At 43.8% G+C, this 17162-nt stretch overlaps 2 protein-coding genes across 2 annotated transcripts in view; one reads left to right on the plus strand and one right to left on the minus strand.

The window, feature by feature from the left end:
* The window catches only part of LOC117387594 (NACHT, LRR and PYD domains-containing protein 1a allele 5-like), a 769741-nt gene that overhangs the window by 132462 nt on the left and 620117 nt on the right, over window positions 1-17162 (plus strand). The window lies entirely within an intron of this gene.
* Window positions 14601-17162, minus strand: part of LOC117386960 (NLR family CARD domain-containing protein 3-like) — a 53026-nt gene continuing 50464 nt past the window's right edge. Inside the window, exons 16-17 of the mRNA XM_055229693.1 lie at window positions 16374-16420; window positions 14601-15721 (exon numbers count right to left, since the gene is read on the minus strand). Coding sequence (XP_055085668.1) covers window positions 15165-15721; window positions 16374-16420 — 604 coding nt within the window. The 3' untranslated portion in view covers window positions 14601-15164. The remainder of the gene's footprint in view (window positions 15722-16373; window positions 16421-17162) is intronic.

Below are 17162 nucleotides of genomic sequence, written 5' to 3' on the forward strand. Positions count from 1 at the left end.
TTACAATGGAATAATCAACAATTAAAGATGTTTGAATTGTGTAAGAAAACACAAACTTGTATTTTTATATGAATAAATTAAACAGATTTTCTTAATAATTATTAGTTGTTATTATTTGGTCTTTGATCCTAAACAGTTCAGACTGAACAGTAAATTTAACACAAAGGAAACAGAAGAAATCACTTACGGTGAGTTAGAAAAGGTCATAGGTGGAAACATTGACTGGCTTCTGGGCAGAAGGCTGGACCAGACATCTCTGAAACAGGAGATAAACCAAATTATACCAGTACAATGAAACTATGTGTGAAAATGTGGAGTTGTTTTCATTGAATGTGGTTTGTGTCTTTTCTCTGGTGATTCTTGTCAGATAAATGCTGGTGATGAGGGGAACTGTGGATTTAGAGTCTGACCACAAAAGGTTCTGGACGTCTGCAGCCGTCTGTCTGACTGTACAATGAAAAAGGTACAAACACTTTCTGTTCTTCTTTATCACCATTTCACAATTTGTAAAACACTTAAATCAGACGTATTCTGACAAATGGACTTTTCAGAGTTTTATCCATGTTCTGCTCGTTTCTTCTCATTTTTCCTCTGAAGTTGGATTTGGACAGATTCATGTTTGAATAAACTTTATTCTCCTGTTTAAGACGTCATTGATCTGCCCCCATTTTCACCTCCACCTGAGACACGCCCCCTGTGACACGCCCCCTGTGACACGCCCCCTGTGACACGCCCACTGTGACACGCCCCCTGTGCCACGCCCCCTGTGACACGCCCCCTGTGACGTCCGCTCTTCCTTCTCCAGATTTATTTTCTTAATCGTTGATACTCGTAGGATTCTGCAGCGTCGCGTCGTCATTTTGGTACAAATGTAAAAATGTGCTGCTCTAGTGCGATGTGCATCTGTCCATAGGGGGCGCTACAGCATGAGGCGCTTTAGTGTGATGTTATTTCTTTTATTAAGTCATTTTTTAGATGAATGTTGTGATTTAAAATGTCCAAATTGTAACATATTGATCCACGGGTCACATATTATAAATATAGAGACACAAGAACAACACGACTGATTTAATCATGTTTAAAATGTAAACTCTGTGTGTGCACTGGGCTCACAGTGTTGTGTGGAAATAAATATAAAATATTACACTTAAAAACAGCTCTGACCTCCGACTCCACAGTCACAGGTTTTTTTTGTCTAATATTAAGTGAACAGACTGAGACTTTTGGCTGTGAGTTTTACTCCATCTCTTACCTCAGTCCAGACTCAGACTCTTCATACAGGGACAGATACAAGTCAAATATGCTCCTCCTCTCCTCCTGAGGCTCGTACCTGAAAACATCAGCCCTTGTTACAGTAGAGAAATATTGATGTGTGAACCTTTACACTGGGAGATAATATCAAAGTGTTTCTATTCACAGATTGTTTTGTGTCACTGCTCAGATCAGACCTGCCTCTGACAGATCTGCTTTGTCCAGTATCGGTGCTTTTCAGATGGTAGAATGTGATGACGTCAAACTCCCAGATGGAGGAGCCACATTTACACATTTATGTTCATTTGATTATTTAAGGATCCTCACAGAAAACACATCCACACACGTTCATCACAGTGGGGAGCATTAAATCAAATAAATCCACAAAGTGGAACCTGCTCATTTCAGGGACTAGACCCAACAATTCAGAAATATAATTTTAACAATATTCATTTTAGCTGCGTCTGTATTAAACACTGAAGTGTTCTGGTGTGAGCAAACACGACTCATGTCTTCTCTTTGTTTATTTTATGAACACAAGGGCGACTGTAGAATGTAACAGAACAAGAGCAGAACAAGAGCAGAACAAGAGAAGAACAAGAGCAGTCTCCTCTCACTAGATCCAGTCTCCAGAAAATGACCAGTGGAACATTCGTCTTGTCGTCATAGTGACCAAGTGTCACAAACTAAAGCAGTTACACCTCCACCTGAGGATTCTGACCTGTCTCCAGCTCAGGTTAAACTACAGGGATTACATAATGTGTGATGTCACGTGTCATATTTGAGCTCATATGAGGAGGAAGATACTCACTGAGGAGGAGGCTGGAGTTTGGAGCCAGAGGAGCTCTGTGCCTCAGACGAGCTCTCACCCTCCATTATGTTCTATCTGAAGATGCACCTGCAGGACAGAGACCAGAGATAAGATATGTCTTATTTAAGATCATTAAAGAAATAAAATGTAAATGTGAGTCTCCATTTTGTGTGAAAAGAGGAGCCTTATACGACTGATCATGTGTAAGAATATTTATAAATGTGAACATAGAGAAAACTCACACCATCGTCCAACTGTGAACAAGATGAAACATGTTTAAATGATTATAATTCTCATGATTCGACTGAGACAAATGTCACTTTTATTGAGTTAAATGAGGCTCTCAGGTCCTTGATGACAGACATATGTGGGACAAATATTATATGACACAATTATAAAAACATGAAGAGCTGTGGTCTGCACTTTGAGCCTGTGTCGTGTAACAGTGTGTGAAATGTGTGTAGTTATAAAACAAAGGCCTGACTGCAGCAGACGAGGCCTACCGTCAGAATGTAGGCCTACAGTGTGTGAAATGTGCATTTACACACAAACACTCAGTATTTAACATCAGGCTGCAGAATAAACACATCTAATGTTTCATTTTGAGATGAACTGAGTGTTTTTAGGCCATAATTTCCTCAAATGAATCGTCACATAAAAGTGCGTCACAGACGACGCCCAAGTGTGTCGTCCTTTTAAACACACACAACTGAACAGAGCAGGTCAAATTTACACAGAAATAAAACAGTTTGTACGACACAATCAGCTCACGTCACATTTAAGCTTCTGCACAAATATAAACAACAATAACAGATCTTATGTCGCACTTACCACAGACGAGCTCTGACCAGGACCAGAGATTTAACTTTCACTGGAGAACAAAGTGCAAAGTTTTATGGAGTCAGAAGAGAGAGATAAGACAGAGGGGGAAGGAGAGAGCAGGAGAAGTGTAGTTTTTCTTTATTATTCACTTTATCTTCAGTCATTTTATTCATTCAAATACAGAAGTATTTTCTGAAATGATCCAAACTGTTGAATAAACATTAAAAACTAAATTAGTAAATCATTTTGTGGATAAACTTTTTGTCAGAAAAATATTTTGTTGCTGTGACAACATTTCCTCTTAGACACATAAAAAGTATTTCCTACAGCTGTACGTGACTCGCCTTGAAAAAAGGTTTAAACTATTAGACCAAAGAAGGCCTCACTTTGTTCTGTTCTAACTCAGTTTAGCTCATGACAGAAAGAATAAGATGTAAATGTGGGTCATTTTGTTTGAAAAGTGGACACCATAATTCTGCACAAATACAGGCTGAAGTTTCTGCAGACAGACACAGATTTAGTTGGTGACTTGTTGAATATGTCCCTCCTTCTTCAGTTAATCCAAATCAAAAACACTCGGTTGTAGGTCTCTTCAAATCTTCATCTTCCATAAACCTCCTTATTGTACAGTCTTATGTTTTTGTGACGTTCTGCAGCTGATCTCAGACTCAAACCCTCTGCTCTCTGTTGGTCAAAAGCTGAATTCAGGGGATGGTCCATGTTGTTCAGTGTCATCCATCAACCACAGTCTCTACACTACTCCCTACAGTCGAAGCAGCCGTCTCTATTACTGTTTTTGTCTCTTCAGAGTTGGTCATTACCGCCTGATAAAACATGTGCTGCAGTTTATTGTTTAGTTGGAGGTTTTTAGAATGAGACTGTTTTCTTGGCTCCATGTATAAAAGTTCTCTATAACACTCCTGTTTTCCTCTTCGTGTCCATTTTTGAGCCATTGTTGTGTCGTCAGAGTAAGTTTGAGGTATAATTAAAATCAGTAGTGTATAACGTGAAGAGGAAAGGAGCAAAATAAACTAAAAAACAAAAGGTAAAGTAACTAAAACACGAATTTCACAGTACATCACTAAATACACACACAAAGGCAGACGGGCCACTCCAGGCCTCCAGCAGGTGTCCCCAGTCTCCTTAAATGGGGAGGGAGGCGGCTGGAGGTGGGCGAGGCTTGAAGAAGGTCCTCCAATCACGGCCCAGGGATTCAGCGGCCATGTTTAAAAGAAAAAGAAGAAGACTTGGGACACACAGACAAATACAAACAACAAAAAGGAACTTAAGGCCCAGGACCGGAACAGTGTAGAAACTTTGAGTCTTCAACTTTGAGGTGAACTTGTTTCTCAGTAAGAATGTGACACAGACTTACTTTAACCTCCTGAGACCTGGTGTCCTCATCTGTGGACAACACATTTTGGGTCGTTTAGGCCACAGTGCAAATTTTTAGAAGAAGAACATGTTCAATTTTGAATATTTCTAAGAGTTGAGAATATTTATTTATTTTTTATTTTTTAATTGATTTTTAAATTATTAATTATTATTATTATTATTATTATTATTATTATTATTATTATTATTATATTTGAATTCCTTTTTATTTTTTGTTTTGATTATGTTTTTATTTATTTTTTATATTTTTACAGTGTTTTAATTATTTTTTTCATTTTATTTATTTATTTTTTATGTAATTTTATTTTTATTTTTATTTAAAGTCATACATCTTCCTGCTCCTGTCAGCAGCACAAATGAGACACATTGTTCCTAGAGGAACAATTGTTTCTCATTTTGTTTTTTACACAAAATATATGTGTTCAAGCTCTTAACAGTTTTTGTAAATAAAGTCCTGCAGGAGCTCGGGTCTCAGGAGGTTAAGACGTCTTCACTAGAACCAGCTGCTTCGGTCACATGATGCTGGTTTTCCTCTTCAGGTTGACACTGGTCTTGTAACGCATCTTTTTAGTGACTTTAAGCGTCTGTTAGTGACGTATTCGACCTCTCTGTGAACAGCTAACGATACATCCCTTTGTGACCTTGTACGGACAGTATGTAAAATGAGTCACGTCCTTATAAGACCTGTCTTCTATAGATTGTACCTTGATGGGGCTTTAAGTTCTGGAAAACTCCCCTGAAACACGACGCACGTTTAGTCTGTGATCTTAAGATTCTCATTAAACCTTTCAAATGTTTTCATAATACGAGAGGTGAGAGCTGCTGGTCTATAATGACTTGGTTGGACTGGGCGTCCTACTTCAGGTACTGGGACTATACAGGACTTTTTCCACAGAGACTCGACCTCGTTGAAGACTCAGGTTAAAGATCTTCTGCAGCGTCTCACACACTGGACCAACACGTTCTTTTAGACGTGGTGGACAGATGTCGTCTGGACCTGCAGATTCCTCAGTCCCGTCGGTTCAGCTGGTTCAGACTCTGACAGTGGGTTGATCAGACGTCTCTGGAGCAGGACTGTTAGTGGAGGAACCTGGAGACGACGACATGGACAGAGGAGGAGGAGGAGTGAAGGAGGACTGATGATGATGGAGGTGGAGAGGTTAACGCAGGAGAAGATGTCAAAGCTGCTCTGGTGGAGGGAGAGCAGGAGGTAGAACAGGCTCCTGTGTCAAACCTGTTGAAGAACCTGTTGAACTCATGGGCTCTTCCCTCGTCTCCATCTTCACACTTGTTTCTCTGGTGACCTGTGATGTTTGAGACTCACTTTCACACTTCTCTGATGTCGTTGTCCAGCAGCTGCCTCTCCACTTTGTTTTTGTCGTCTTTCTTTTCTTGTTTTAAACCGTTTCTTGCTGGAGCTTTGTCCCTGCTTTTAAAAACCTCCTCTTTTTGATGAAGAAGTGACTTAATTTCACTGATCCAGGGCTTGTTGTTGGTGAAGCAGTGGATGTTTTTCTTTGGAGGCAAATTCTCTGAACAGAAATGAACATCGTCTGTAACACAGTCTGTCGTTTCATCTGTCGTTTCATCAGTGTCCAGACTGTGTTACTCAAGTCAGTCTGTGAAAAATGACCCTGAAAAATGATTTATACAAACTTCTGTCTAATTTGCCTGGAGTGGCCCGTCTGCCTTTGTGTGTGTATTTACTGATGTATTGTGAAATTCGTGTTTTAGTTACTTTACCTTTTGTTTTGCTCCATTCCTCTTCACGTTATACACTACTGATTTTAATTATACCTCAAACTTATTCTGACGACACAACAATGGCACAAAAATGGACAAAGAGAGGAAAACAGGAGTGTTATAGAGAACTTTTATACATGGAGCCATGTATATCAGGCGATAATGACCAACTCTGTTTTTTATGCTGCAGCCTGTTGGGGACCAGTCTCAGGGAAAGAGATCTGAAGAGACTAGAAACAGTAATAGAGACGGCTGCTACACAACCAACCTACAACCAAGTGTTTTTGACACGACACTACTCTATATTCATTATTCACTCATGGTGATTGTAGCCACAGCTGCCCTGGGGCAGACAGACAGAAGTGAGGCTGCAAATCTGCACCATCACCACCAATCATTCACACCACACACTTTCATACTATGTGGCCATGTGGGTGAAGTTCCTAAGGACACAACTACAGAACTTGGTCTGAGCGGGACTCCATCCTCCGACCTTCAGGTTGGGGGACCAACGCTCTACCACTGAGCCACTGTCACCCACAAAACGACCCACATTTACATCTTACTCTTTCTGTCATGAGCTAAATGGATTAGGTGTGGCACAAGTTTAGAGATTAGAACAAAACAAAGTGAGGCCTATTTTGGTCTAATAGTTGAAATTGTTTTTCAAGGCGAGTCACGTACAGCTGTAGGAAATAGTTTTTATGTGACTAAGAAGAAATGTCACGGCAACTGTAGTGACACACAGAAAAACACAAACAAACAAAAGCCGTGAGCAAACTTAGAAAAAAACGTGACTCAAATAATCACTGTGGGCATCATGGGTTTGTGGTTTACACAGAAAAATCTAAATAAAATCAATGTCCATGTCCAGAGATGCATGTTTTATTTTTATTTTGACTCGTGCAAATAAAAAAGTTGAATCTTCAGGCCTCACTTGCTGCGACCTGCGTCTGGTAAAAACCACAGGCCAAACCCAGGTGCATTCTGGTCTATGTGAACCACCCCCCTGTGTCCCCCAGGAGCCCCACAGACTAAACCACAACAGAAAAGAAGCAAAGGAAACAAGAGGAAATTACACGAAACATACAAAATGTGAACAGAGTCAAAATATATTTATCAAATCTGGAAGTTAACCCAAAAAATAAACTCATTTTACATAAACAAAAATAATAAACAAATCTGAGAACAAACAAAAATAAACCAATGTAAATTTTATTCTGACAAAAAGTATTTCCACAAAAGATGATTTACTCATTTAGTTTTTAATGTTTATGGTCCATTTATTCTATATGTCAGAATGTGTGCAGTGTCTTTGATTTGTTTTGTCTCTTTGTTTTAACTCAGTTTGGGTCATTTCATAAAATACTTTTACTTGTATTTGAATGACGACTGTTCACTTTATCTTCAGTCGTTTTAAAGTTAAACTACACTTCTCTTCCTCCTCTCTCCGTCCATCTTCTCTGGCTCCTCTGACTTCATGACAAAACTATTTGATCCTGATTACGTGAGAACTCACCTGTGGCAAAGGTGAGCGTGACATGACCTACGTAAAGAAACTGGAGACAATAGGTGTTTACAGTATCAGTGTATTTAGCTCCTCCCTTCAGACAGAAATAAGACAGTGTCCACCGGCTTTCTGACCAGAACTGAAGAAGCAGTTTGGACGAGCAGCGACCAAGGCGGCGGTCCAGCCCTCTTCACACAGGGCAGACCCCACGGTGGAGCGAGAGTCTGCGGGACAACCTGCGGTCCATGGTGGCAGGCCAGCCCCCTTGAGATGGTTCAAGACGGCCCATGGGCCAAGGTTTTTACTCTTGCCTCTGGAACAAAGACTCGCAGGTTAAAGACCAGCTCATGCCTGACAGTAATCATTCGATATTTCGGTCAAAACCGGGCAAGTGCACTACTAATGATTGTATTGTTTTATTAAGTATTGTGCAGAAACTGATTTGTTACTGTTGAACAAAATATGAATCACTCACTCCATAGCCCCCTGACTCTGTAGCCCCCTGACTCTATAGCCCCCTGACTCTGTAGTGACCCCACTCTGTAGCCCCCTGACTCTGTAGCCCCCTGACTCTGTAGCCCCCTGACTCTGTAGCCCCCTGACTCTGTAGTGACCCCACTCTGTAGCCCCCTGACTCTGTAGCCCCCTGACTCTGTAGCCCCCTGACTCTGTAGCCCCCTGACTCTGTAGCCCCCTGACTCTAATTGCCCCCTGACTCTAATTGCCCCCTGACTCTGTACTGCCCTCACTCTGTAGCGCACTCTCTCTGTAGCCCCCTGATGTCATGGCGCCTTCACTCTGTGTCGCCCTCACTCTGTAGTGCCCTCACTCCATAGCGCACTCACTCCATAGCGCACTCATGAAGATGCAGCGGGCCAGCCCCTCCACACAAGGCAGACTCCACGGTGGAGCGAGAGTCTGCGGGACAACCTGCAGGCCAAGGCGGTAGGCCAGCCCCCTTGAGATGGTTCAAGACGGCCCATGGGCCAAGGTCGGAGGCGACACCCCCACTTGCGAAAATAAGCCTGAGGTGACTGCCCGTAGGCCAAGGTTGGCGGCCACCCCCCATCATCCCCCAAACAGACAACCTGTGGAGACCGCCTGGGGGCTAAGGTGGTAGTCCGGCCCCCTTCACAGTGCAAACATGTGGCCACGCCCTGCGGGCCAAAGCAACGGGCCAAACCCTCCCAGGGAAACCCGATGGAGATGGCCTGCGGGCCAAGGAGGCAGGTCAGACCACCTTCACACAATGCAGACCCCACAATGGAGCGAGAGTCTAAGGGACAACCTGCGGGCCAAGGCTGCGGGCCAGCCCCCTTCAGACAAGGCAGATCCCGCTGGAGCAAGAGTATGCGGGACACAATGCGGGCCGAGGCAGCGGGTGAACCCCCTTCACACAGGGCAGACCCCACGGTGGAGCGAGAGTCTGCGGGACAACCTGCAGTCCATGGTGACAGGCTAGCCCCCTCCACACAGAGCCGACCCCAGACTCCTGCGGGCCAAGGCAGCAGGCCAGCCCGCTTCACAGGGCCAACATGTGGGGTCAGCCTGCGGGCCAAGGTGGAAGGCCAGCCCCCTTCGCAGGGAAAAGCTGTGGAGACCTCCTGTAGAGATAAGCCCCCCCAAAAAAAGGACAACCTGCAGACAAACTGCGGAGATGGCCTGTCAGGCCAAGGCCAGCTGCCGCACCCTCTCCGGAAAGACAACCTGTAGAGGTGGCCGGTTAGGCCAAGGTCGGTAGCTGCCCACTGAACTGACAACCGACAACCTGCGGAGATGTCCTGTCAGGCCAAGGTTTGGCGGCTGCCCCCCTTCGGCCTCCCGAGCAGACCCCCAGCACCCCCCGAGCAGACGAACCGCAGATCACCTGCGGAAATGGCCTGTCCGGTCAAAGTTCGGCGGCCGTCCCCCGTCGGCCCCCTCCTGAGCATCCCCCCGGTGGCCCCTCGAGCAGATGACCCACAGACGAGGTGTGGAGATGGCCTGTCGGGACAAGGTTTTTACTCTTGCCTCTAGAACAAAAGCTCGCAGGTTCAACACCAGACATTACCGCCGCAAACCCGGTAAAGAGCGCACTATAAATTATGCTGTCGGATTTGCTGAAGCCAAACACTGCTCAACAAGTGAAGAAAGAATAAAATAATCTGGTTAGACAAAGTGCATCTGCCTCTTGCCCCGTGAAACATCAGCTACATCAGGAGGGGATGGACGCCCGAGGAGCCTACTGGAGAACAGCGCTGTGTCACTGTATCGTGTCTGTCTTCGACTTCATTCAGTGCAGCTGCCAGCTGTGCAACTGTGAGATCACAGTCAGGAGGGCTCGGCAGCAGCAGCCGGTGCAAGGCCAGGAGGGGACGGTCATCGAAGGAGCCTACTGGAGAACAGCGCTGCCTCCCTGGATCCTTTCCGTCCTCGACTCCATTCAGCGCCGATGCCAGTTTAGCCGTGATGGGGATGGCAGACGGACACTGCTCATCCAGTTGGACATCTGTGAGATCACAGTCAGGAGGGCTCGGCAGCAGCAGCCTGCACATGAGAATTGGGTTTAAGAGCCATGGACTCCTACACCAGCGAGGACATTCTCTAAGTAATTTGGAACATATATTGGTAAACCAATGATGAAATAATAAAATCAAATTAAACTGTTTCCTTTGTTTATAACAATAAGAAAACTGTTCTTTGACAGTAGCTCAGTTGGTAGAGTGTTTGTCCTCTTCACATAAAACATCATTGGTTGAGCGGTCAGATCCACTGACCCATAGGTTGGTGGTGTGATTCTAGCTCACACAGATGAATGCTGTCGTTGTGTCCCTGGGTAAGACACTTAACCCTCCTCAGTGTCTGTGTACACTGGTGTATGAATGTGTGAGTGGTTCCTTGTTGTAAAGCACTTTGAGCACCTTCAAAGGTGGAAAAGCGCTATAGAAAAATGTGACCATTTTTCAAGTGCACTCAACATCATCAGAGCAGCTGTTCTTAGTGAAAATCTTAGGAATCTGGGCGTGGACTTCTCCTTTATCACGTGGATCTCTAATTATCTGACAGGTGGACCTCACCTCCTCATCACATTATACACTTCTGATTTTAATTATACCTCTGAGTCCTGCTGCAAAATTACTCTGATGACACAGCAACTGTGGCTCAAAAATGGACAAGGAGAGGAAAACAGGAGTGTTATAGAGAACTTTTATACATGGAGCCATGTATATCAGGCGATAATGACCAACTCTGTTTTTTATGCTGCAGCCTGTTGGGGACCAGTCTCAGGGAAAGAGATCTGAAGAGACTAGAAACAGTAATAGAGACGGCTGCTACACAACCAACCTACAACCAAGTGTTTTTGACACGACACTACTCTATATTCATTATTCACTCATGGTGATTGTAGCCACAGCTGCCCTGGGGCAGACAGACAGAAGTGAGGCTGCAAATCTGCACCATCACCACCAATCATTCACACCACACACTTTCATACTATGTGGCCATGTGGGTGAAGTTCCTAAGGACACAACTACAGAACTTGGTCTGAGCGGGACTCCATCCTCCGACCTTCAGGTTGGGGGACCAACGCTCTACCACTGAGCCACTGTCACCCACAAAACGACCCACATTTACATCTTACTCTTTCTGTCATGAGCTAAATGGATTAGGTGTGGCACAAGTTTAGAGATTAGAACAAAACAAAGTGAGGCCTATTTTGGTCTAATAGTTGAAATTGTTTTTCAAGGCGAGTCACGTACAGCTGTAGGAAATAGTTTTTATGTGACTAAGAAGAAATGTCGTTTTGTTGAACATCAAACTCTTAAACAGGACCATGACCTCAGATTGATCACAGAGCGCTAAAAAAGTGCTGTTTAAATCCATTTTGTGTTTTTTCTTGAGTCTTAAAACTTTTTGGTAGTTATTGCTAATGTGTACATCGTGTCACCATAGTAACCACTGAACATTCCTCCATAGGCATACAGGCAGAACACCCCCAATGTGATGTCACTGCAAAGTATCAGTCGATCCACATGTGTCAAAGATCATAACGTGTCGTCTTAACATAAACATTTGTGATGTTTTGTGTTGAAGGCGTTCGCGGAGGCGGCTAAGCAGACGGCCGAGTGCTTTCAGAAGGACGAGGCGCCATTCGTGGTGAAGAATCATCTGGGGCTCCCTGTGTCCGTGCGCTACAGTGAGATGTTCTGTCCCATCGGCCTGGAGACCCCCAACCGCACCGTGGAACTGCAGGACGGGGGCGCTCTAGGCATGGACTACTCTGTGACCACCGACTCTGACCAGTTCACCGCCATGACCTCTCTGAGCAGGAAGGACCGATACACACGGCCCAGCGAGTACTACGATACATACGGCCCAGCGAGTACTACGATACATACGGCCCAGTGAGTACTATACTACATACGGCCCAGCGAGTACTACGATACATACGGCCCAGCGAGTACTATACTACATACGGCCCAGTGAGTACTACGATACATACGGCCCAGTGAGTACTACGATACATACGGCCCAGCGAGTACTACGATACATACGGCCCAGCGAGTACTACGATACACACGGCCCAGCGAGTACTACGATACACACGGCCCAGCGAGTACTACGATACACACGGCCCAGCGAGTACTACGATACACACGGCCCAGCGAGTACTACGATACACACGGCCCACGATACACACAGCCCAGCGAGTACTACGATACACACAGCCCAGCGAGTACTACGATACATACAGCCCAGTGAGTACTACACTACATACAGCCCAGTGAGTACTACGATACATACGGCCCAGTGAGTACTACGATACATACGGCCCAGTGAGTGAGTACTACGATACACACGGCCCAGTGAGTACTACGATACATACAGCCCAGTGAGTACTACGATACTGTCGTAACGGGTGTGGGAAGGACCAAGAGGTGCAGACTCGGGGCAAGGTTACAGTGTTTATTTACAAAGGCAGTGAAAGTCAGTCTTAATTAGTTCATATAAGTTCACACGGAGAATCACAGAGCGGGAGGCAGACCAGGCGGGCGGAGTGCAGGTCGGGGACGAGGAAACCAGGACCGGGGTGCAGACAGGAGCAGGACGAGACCGGGGCAGGCTGGTCCGGCGTAGTCCAGAGAGCGGAGTCCGAGACCGAAGGTAAGCAGCAAGCCGGAGACCAGGAGGAGACAGGTAGCGAGACGGAGGGGTGACTTTACCAGAGCCGGAGCGCAGAGGCAGGAGCGGGGATGAGCGAGGACAGGGATCTGGAGGGTAACAAAATCCACATGAGAACATACAAGCAGGTACCAGGATACAAAACTGAGCAGGAACATTCACGTTTACACGCGGACGGTCTGGTGCCGAGTGTAGTCTGCCGAGCCCTTAAGTACTCAGCAGCAGGTGGCGGTGATTACACTGACTCCAGGTGCGTGTGGGAGGAGTCTCGAACTCCGCCCAGCCCCGGGCAGACAGGTGAGGGAGGGGGAGAGAGCACAGGTCTAAACCAGGTCTAAACCAGGACTAAACCAGGTCTAAACCAGGACTAAACCAGGACTAAACCAGGTCTAAACCAGGACTAAACCAGGACTAAACCAGGTCTAAACCAGTTCTAAACCAGGTCTAAACCAGGTCTAAACCAGGACTAAACCAGGTCTAAACCAGGTCTAAACCAGGTCTAAACCAGGACTAAACCAGGTCTAAACCAGGTCTAAACCAGGACTAAACCAGGTCTAAACCAGTTCTAAACCAGGTCTAAACCAGGTCTAAACCAGGACTAAACCAGGTCTAAACCAGGTCTAAACCAGGACTAAACCAGGACTAAACCAGGACTAAACCAGGACTAAACCAGGTCTAAACCAGGTCTAAACCAGGACTAAACCAGGTCTAAACCAGGTCTAAACCAGGACTAAACCAGGTCTAAACCAGGTCTAAACCAGGTCTAAACCAGGTCTAGACCAGGACTCAGTCTAAGTCCATTGTGAAGTAAAAATGAGTTCAAAGTGCAGTATTTTGTTGATACTGATGAACCTGATCTCGTGGGGCTCTTCTCTGTTCTATAGCTGTAAAGTTTGCTTTAGTTTGAGTTGTATAGATATTTCTTTTATTGATGTTACTCAGATTCTTTTATTATTTCTCACATTTGTGGTGAGTTTGCACTTATGAAAAACTCTTATGTTTCCCAAATCTCCCAAAAATACTGTCAATTCTACAGTGAATTAGACGCTTTTGAAAACCTGCGTGTTGTTCCATTTCCTAAATGTCCAGTTAAGGCTGTCAAAAGTATCGAAAATCAGATACTAATCGATACTAGAACTAGTATCGAGACTAGATACTCGTTTGAGCAGGTATCGATACTGAAAAAGTCACATATAAGCCACATGTGAAGAGAAAACAAAGCACTGCCATGTTCTTTTGTCTAAATAAAGAGTTTTTCATTATCCTCGTAGTATCGGAATCAGTATCGAGTCGATTCCTTAGTATCGAAATCATTCTAGTATCGTGACAACACTCTCTACTCTACAATTATATATTTCTCAGTAAGATGATTTGAGATCTTTTGCAAACTTTGAGCTGAACTTTGAATCAAGACAAGACGAGTTCTACATCATTTTCAACTTGTTTTTCTCTTTTTCTATCAGTGCCTTCAGATACTTTTTTTTTTGTGTAATTATATTTGTGAAAGTAGCTTTGCACATCGACTCTGTAAAACTGTAAAAACGTGTTAAGTTTGTCATTAAAAGTGAATAAAACACATCTTTAAATCTGATTGTTCCACGTCGTGTCTAGATTTGAACACCAGGGGGCAGCACTTACATGAGGATTACATTGGCTCTGCAAAAACTGTTTTATTTAATCAGCCAATTCTGTCATTATTTAACCTCCTCTCACCACTAATGACATTTGAGCTATTTTGAATCAGGCTTAAGTTTGTCACAGCCTGGATAATTATAATTTACACATATTAATGTTGAATTTAAATAGGATTCAGAACAAAGATGAAGGTGAAGGATTTCTAAGGCCATTTATTTACTATTAGCTCATTAGCAAAGGTTTATCCAATAGACATAAAAACTACTGTACACACCAAAAACAGGCTTAGATACAGTTTATAATGTGTTTTACTCATTATTCTATAGTAATAATACAATATATTTACAGCTTGAGACTCACACAGAGTAAATCAAACACAAATATTTAAATTGTGATGAAAAAATATGAAATATGTTAATGAGATATAAATTTAGACTATAAAAAATAATAATAAAATCAACAGGTGTAAGTCGATAAAACACTTAGAGATATTTGACTGACAGTGTATTTGAATTTAAATAAAGAGAAGAACATTTAAGGGTCATGTGGAAGTGTCACAGTGTGAGGCAGAGTAAATCAGGCTAAAAACAAGAGCATTAGATGTTTGTGATGAGGAAAAACAAGAGCAAAACTGCTACGACTACGAATACTAATACTACTACTACTACTACTACTACTACTACTACTACTACTACTAATACTACTACATGACGTGTCTGTGCAGTTTGTCTTTCAGAGGAAATAAAACATTATAAAATAAATCTCTGGTCAAATGAAGTCAAAATAAAATCAACATTTACAAAGTGATTTTTCTACAGATTTGACTGTTGTATTTTACACAGAGGAGGGTGAGTCTGTCGGACACAGAGACACTGAGGAGCCTTCAGTCCAGAGACTAAACCCAAACCCAGGGATCAGAGGCTGAGTGAATGTGGTGTTGAAGGTGTGGAGGTGGGTCAGTTGGTCAGAGGAGACTGTGTAGAAGGACAGAGAGCCAGCAGGACAGTCCACAAACACTGAGACTGTCCCAGAAGAGGAGCGGGACTGAGGGAGGGGGGTGCGTTTGTGATTATGATGAACAAAGAAACCACCGTCAGAACAGAACAGACTCCAGGACTGATCATTGTATCCAAACAAACTGTCCTCTCTGTGTCCTTTCCTTCTGATTTCTCTGTAAGACACTGATATATAAACACATCCACTCCACTGGACCTCCCAGTAACAGTGACCAGTCAGACCAGTGGAACACAGAATCTGAGGCCTGATCTCAAATCTGTCCTGATGATCTGGATACGGCTGCTCCTCTGTCACATGTGTCACCTTCTTGTTGGTGTCAGACAGTTTGAGGTTTATCTGAGCTGTGTTTGGATCCAGAGTGAGATCACAGAAATCTGATGGAGAGAAGACACAACACAGCAGCAGTTAGTCCCATGTGGAGACACACATTTAATTATAGTTTAATATGGGTCAATCTATTCATGAAAGATGGATTTAAAGTCAATTATTTATGATGAATGTATTTTTATTCTGATGATTTTATTTGTGAATCATGTCAGTCTTATATTTGGCTCATGTTTCTTTTGCTTCAGCTCTATATTTCCTTTAGTTTCAGAGCCTCACATCTATTTCAGATTCTTTTCAGTGTAAAACTTGAGTTTGTTGCTGCAGTGACAAAGTGCAGCTCCAGTCTCTGACGTCACTCCACACATTCCTACACTCCTCTGTGCTCCATGACACAGACTTTCTCCTTTAAAATGTCTCTATATGAAGGAGAGGAGAACAGGGGATTGGTTTAAATCCACTGTCTCCAGAAGAAGAATGAAGATCACTGTTGTGTTTGAGCTGAAACATGAGTGCAGTTACACAGCTCCAGACTGGACTCTTCAGGATCTGCTTTAAGAAGAACTCTGGATTCAGTCATGGACACAGCTGTGGACCTCACAGTCTGAGGCCACACAACAATATATATTCTATGTGAGGTCCTTGGACCATTTTATCCATTTAAATAAGTGTCTGTTTCAAATGGAGTTTCTCAAAACTTACACTTTCTGAGTCCTGGTGTTAACCACTGAGCTCCAGCATGGTCCAGTCTGAAACACACGACATCAGACTGAAACACACGACATCAGACTGAAACACACGACATCGGACTGAAACACACGACATCGGACTGAAACATCAGACTGAAACACACGACATCAGACTGAAACACACGACATCAGACTGAAACACACGACATCAGACTGAAACACACGACATCAGACTGAAACACACGACATCAGACTGAAACACACGACATCAGACTGAAACACACGACATCAGACTGAAACACACGACATCAGACTGAAACATCAGACTGAAACACACGACATCAGACTGAAACACACGACATCAGACTGAAACACACGACTGAAACACACGACATCAGACTGAAACACACGACATCAGACTGAAACACACGACATCAGACTGAAACACACGACATCAGACTGAAACATCAGACTGAAACACACGACATCAGACTGAAACATCAGACTGAAACACACGACATCAGACTGAAACACACGACATCAGACTGAAACACGCGACATCAGACTGAAACACACGACATCAGACTGAAACATCTGCAGGTTTGTGTGTTAAACATGTGAGAATGAAACAAAACAAAACTCCAGGTCTGTTTGTGATGAGGAAACAACAAGACCCAGGAATCAGTGAGAAACAGCCGCTAAAGTCTTCAAACCCAGAGTGGATAAATAAATAAGTGAATATGTGCGCGGGGAGTTAGCCATGGAGTTTTCAGCTCTGTAAACACAGGACAAGCACAGGACT

Source organism: Periophthalmus magnuspinnatus, chromosome 19 (genome assembly GCF_009829125.3).
Source record: "Periophthalmus magnuspinnatus isolate fPerMag1 chromosome 19, fPerMag1.2.pri, whole genome shotgun sequence".
NCBI lineage: Eukaryota > Metazoa > Chordata > Actinopteri > Gobiiformes > Gobiidae > Periophthalmus > Periophthalmus magnuspinnatus.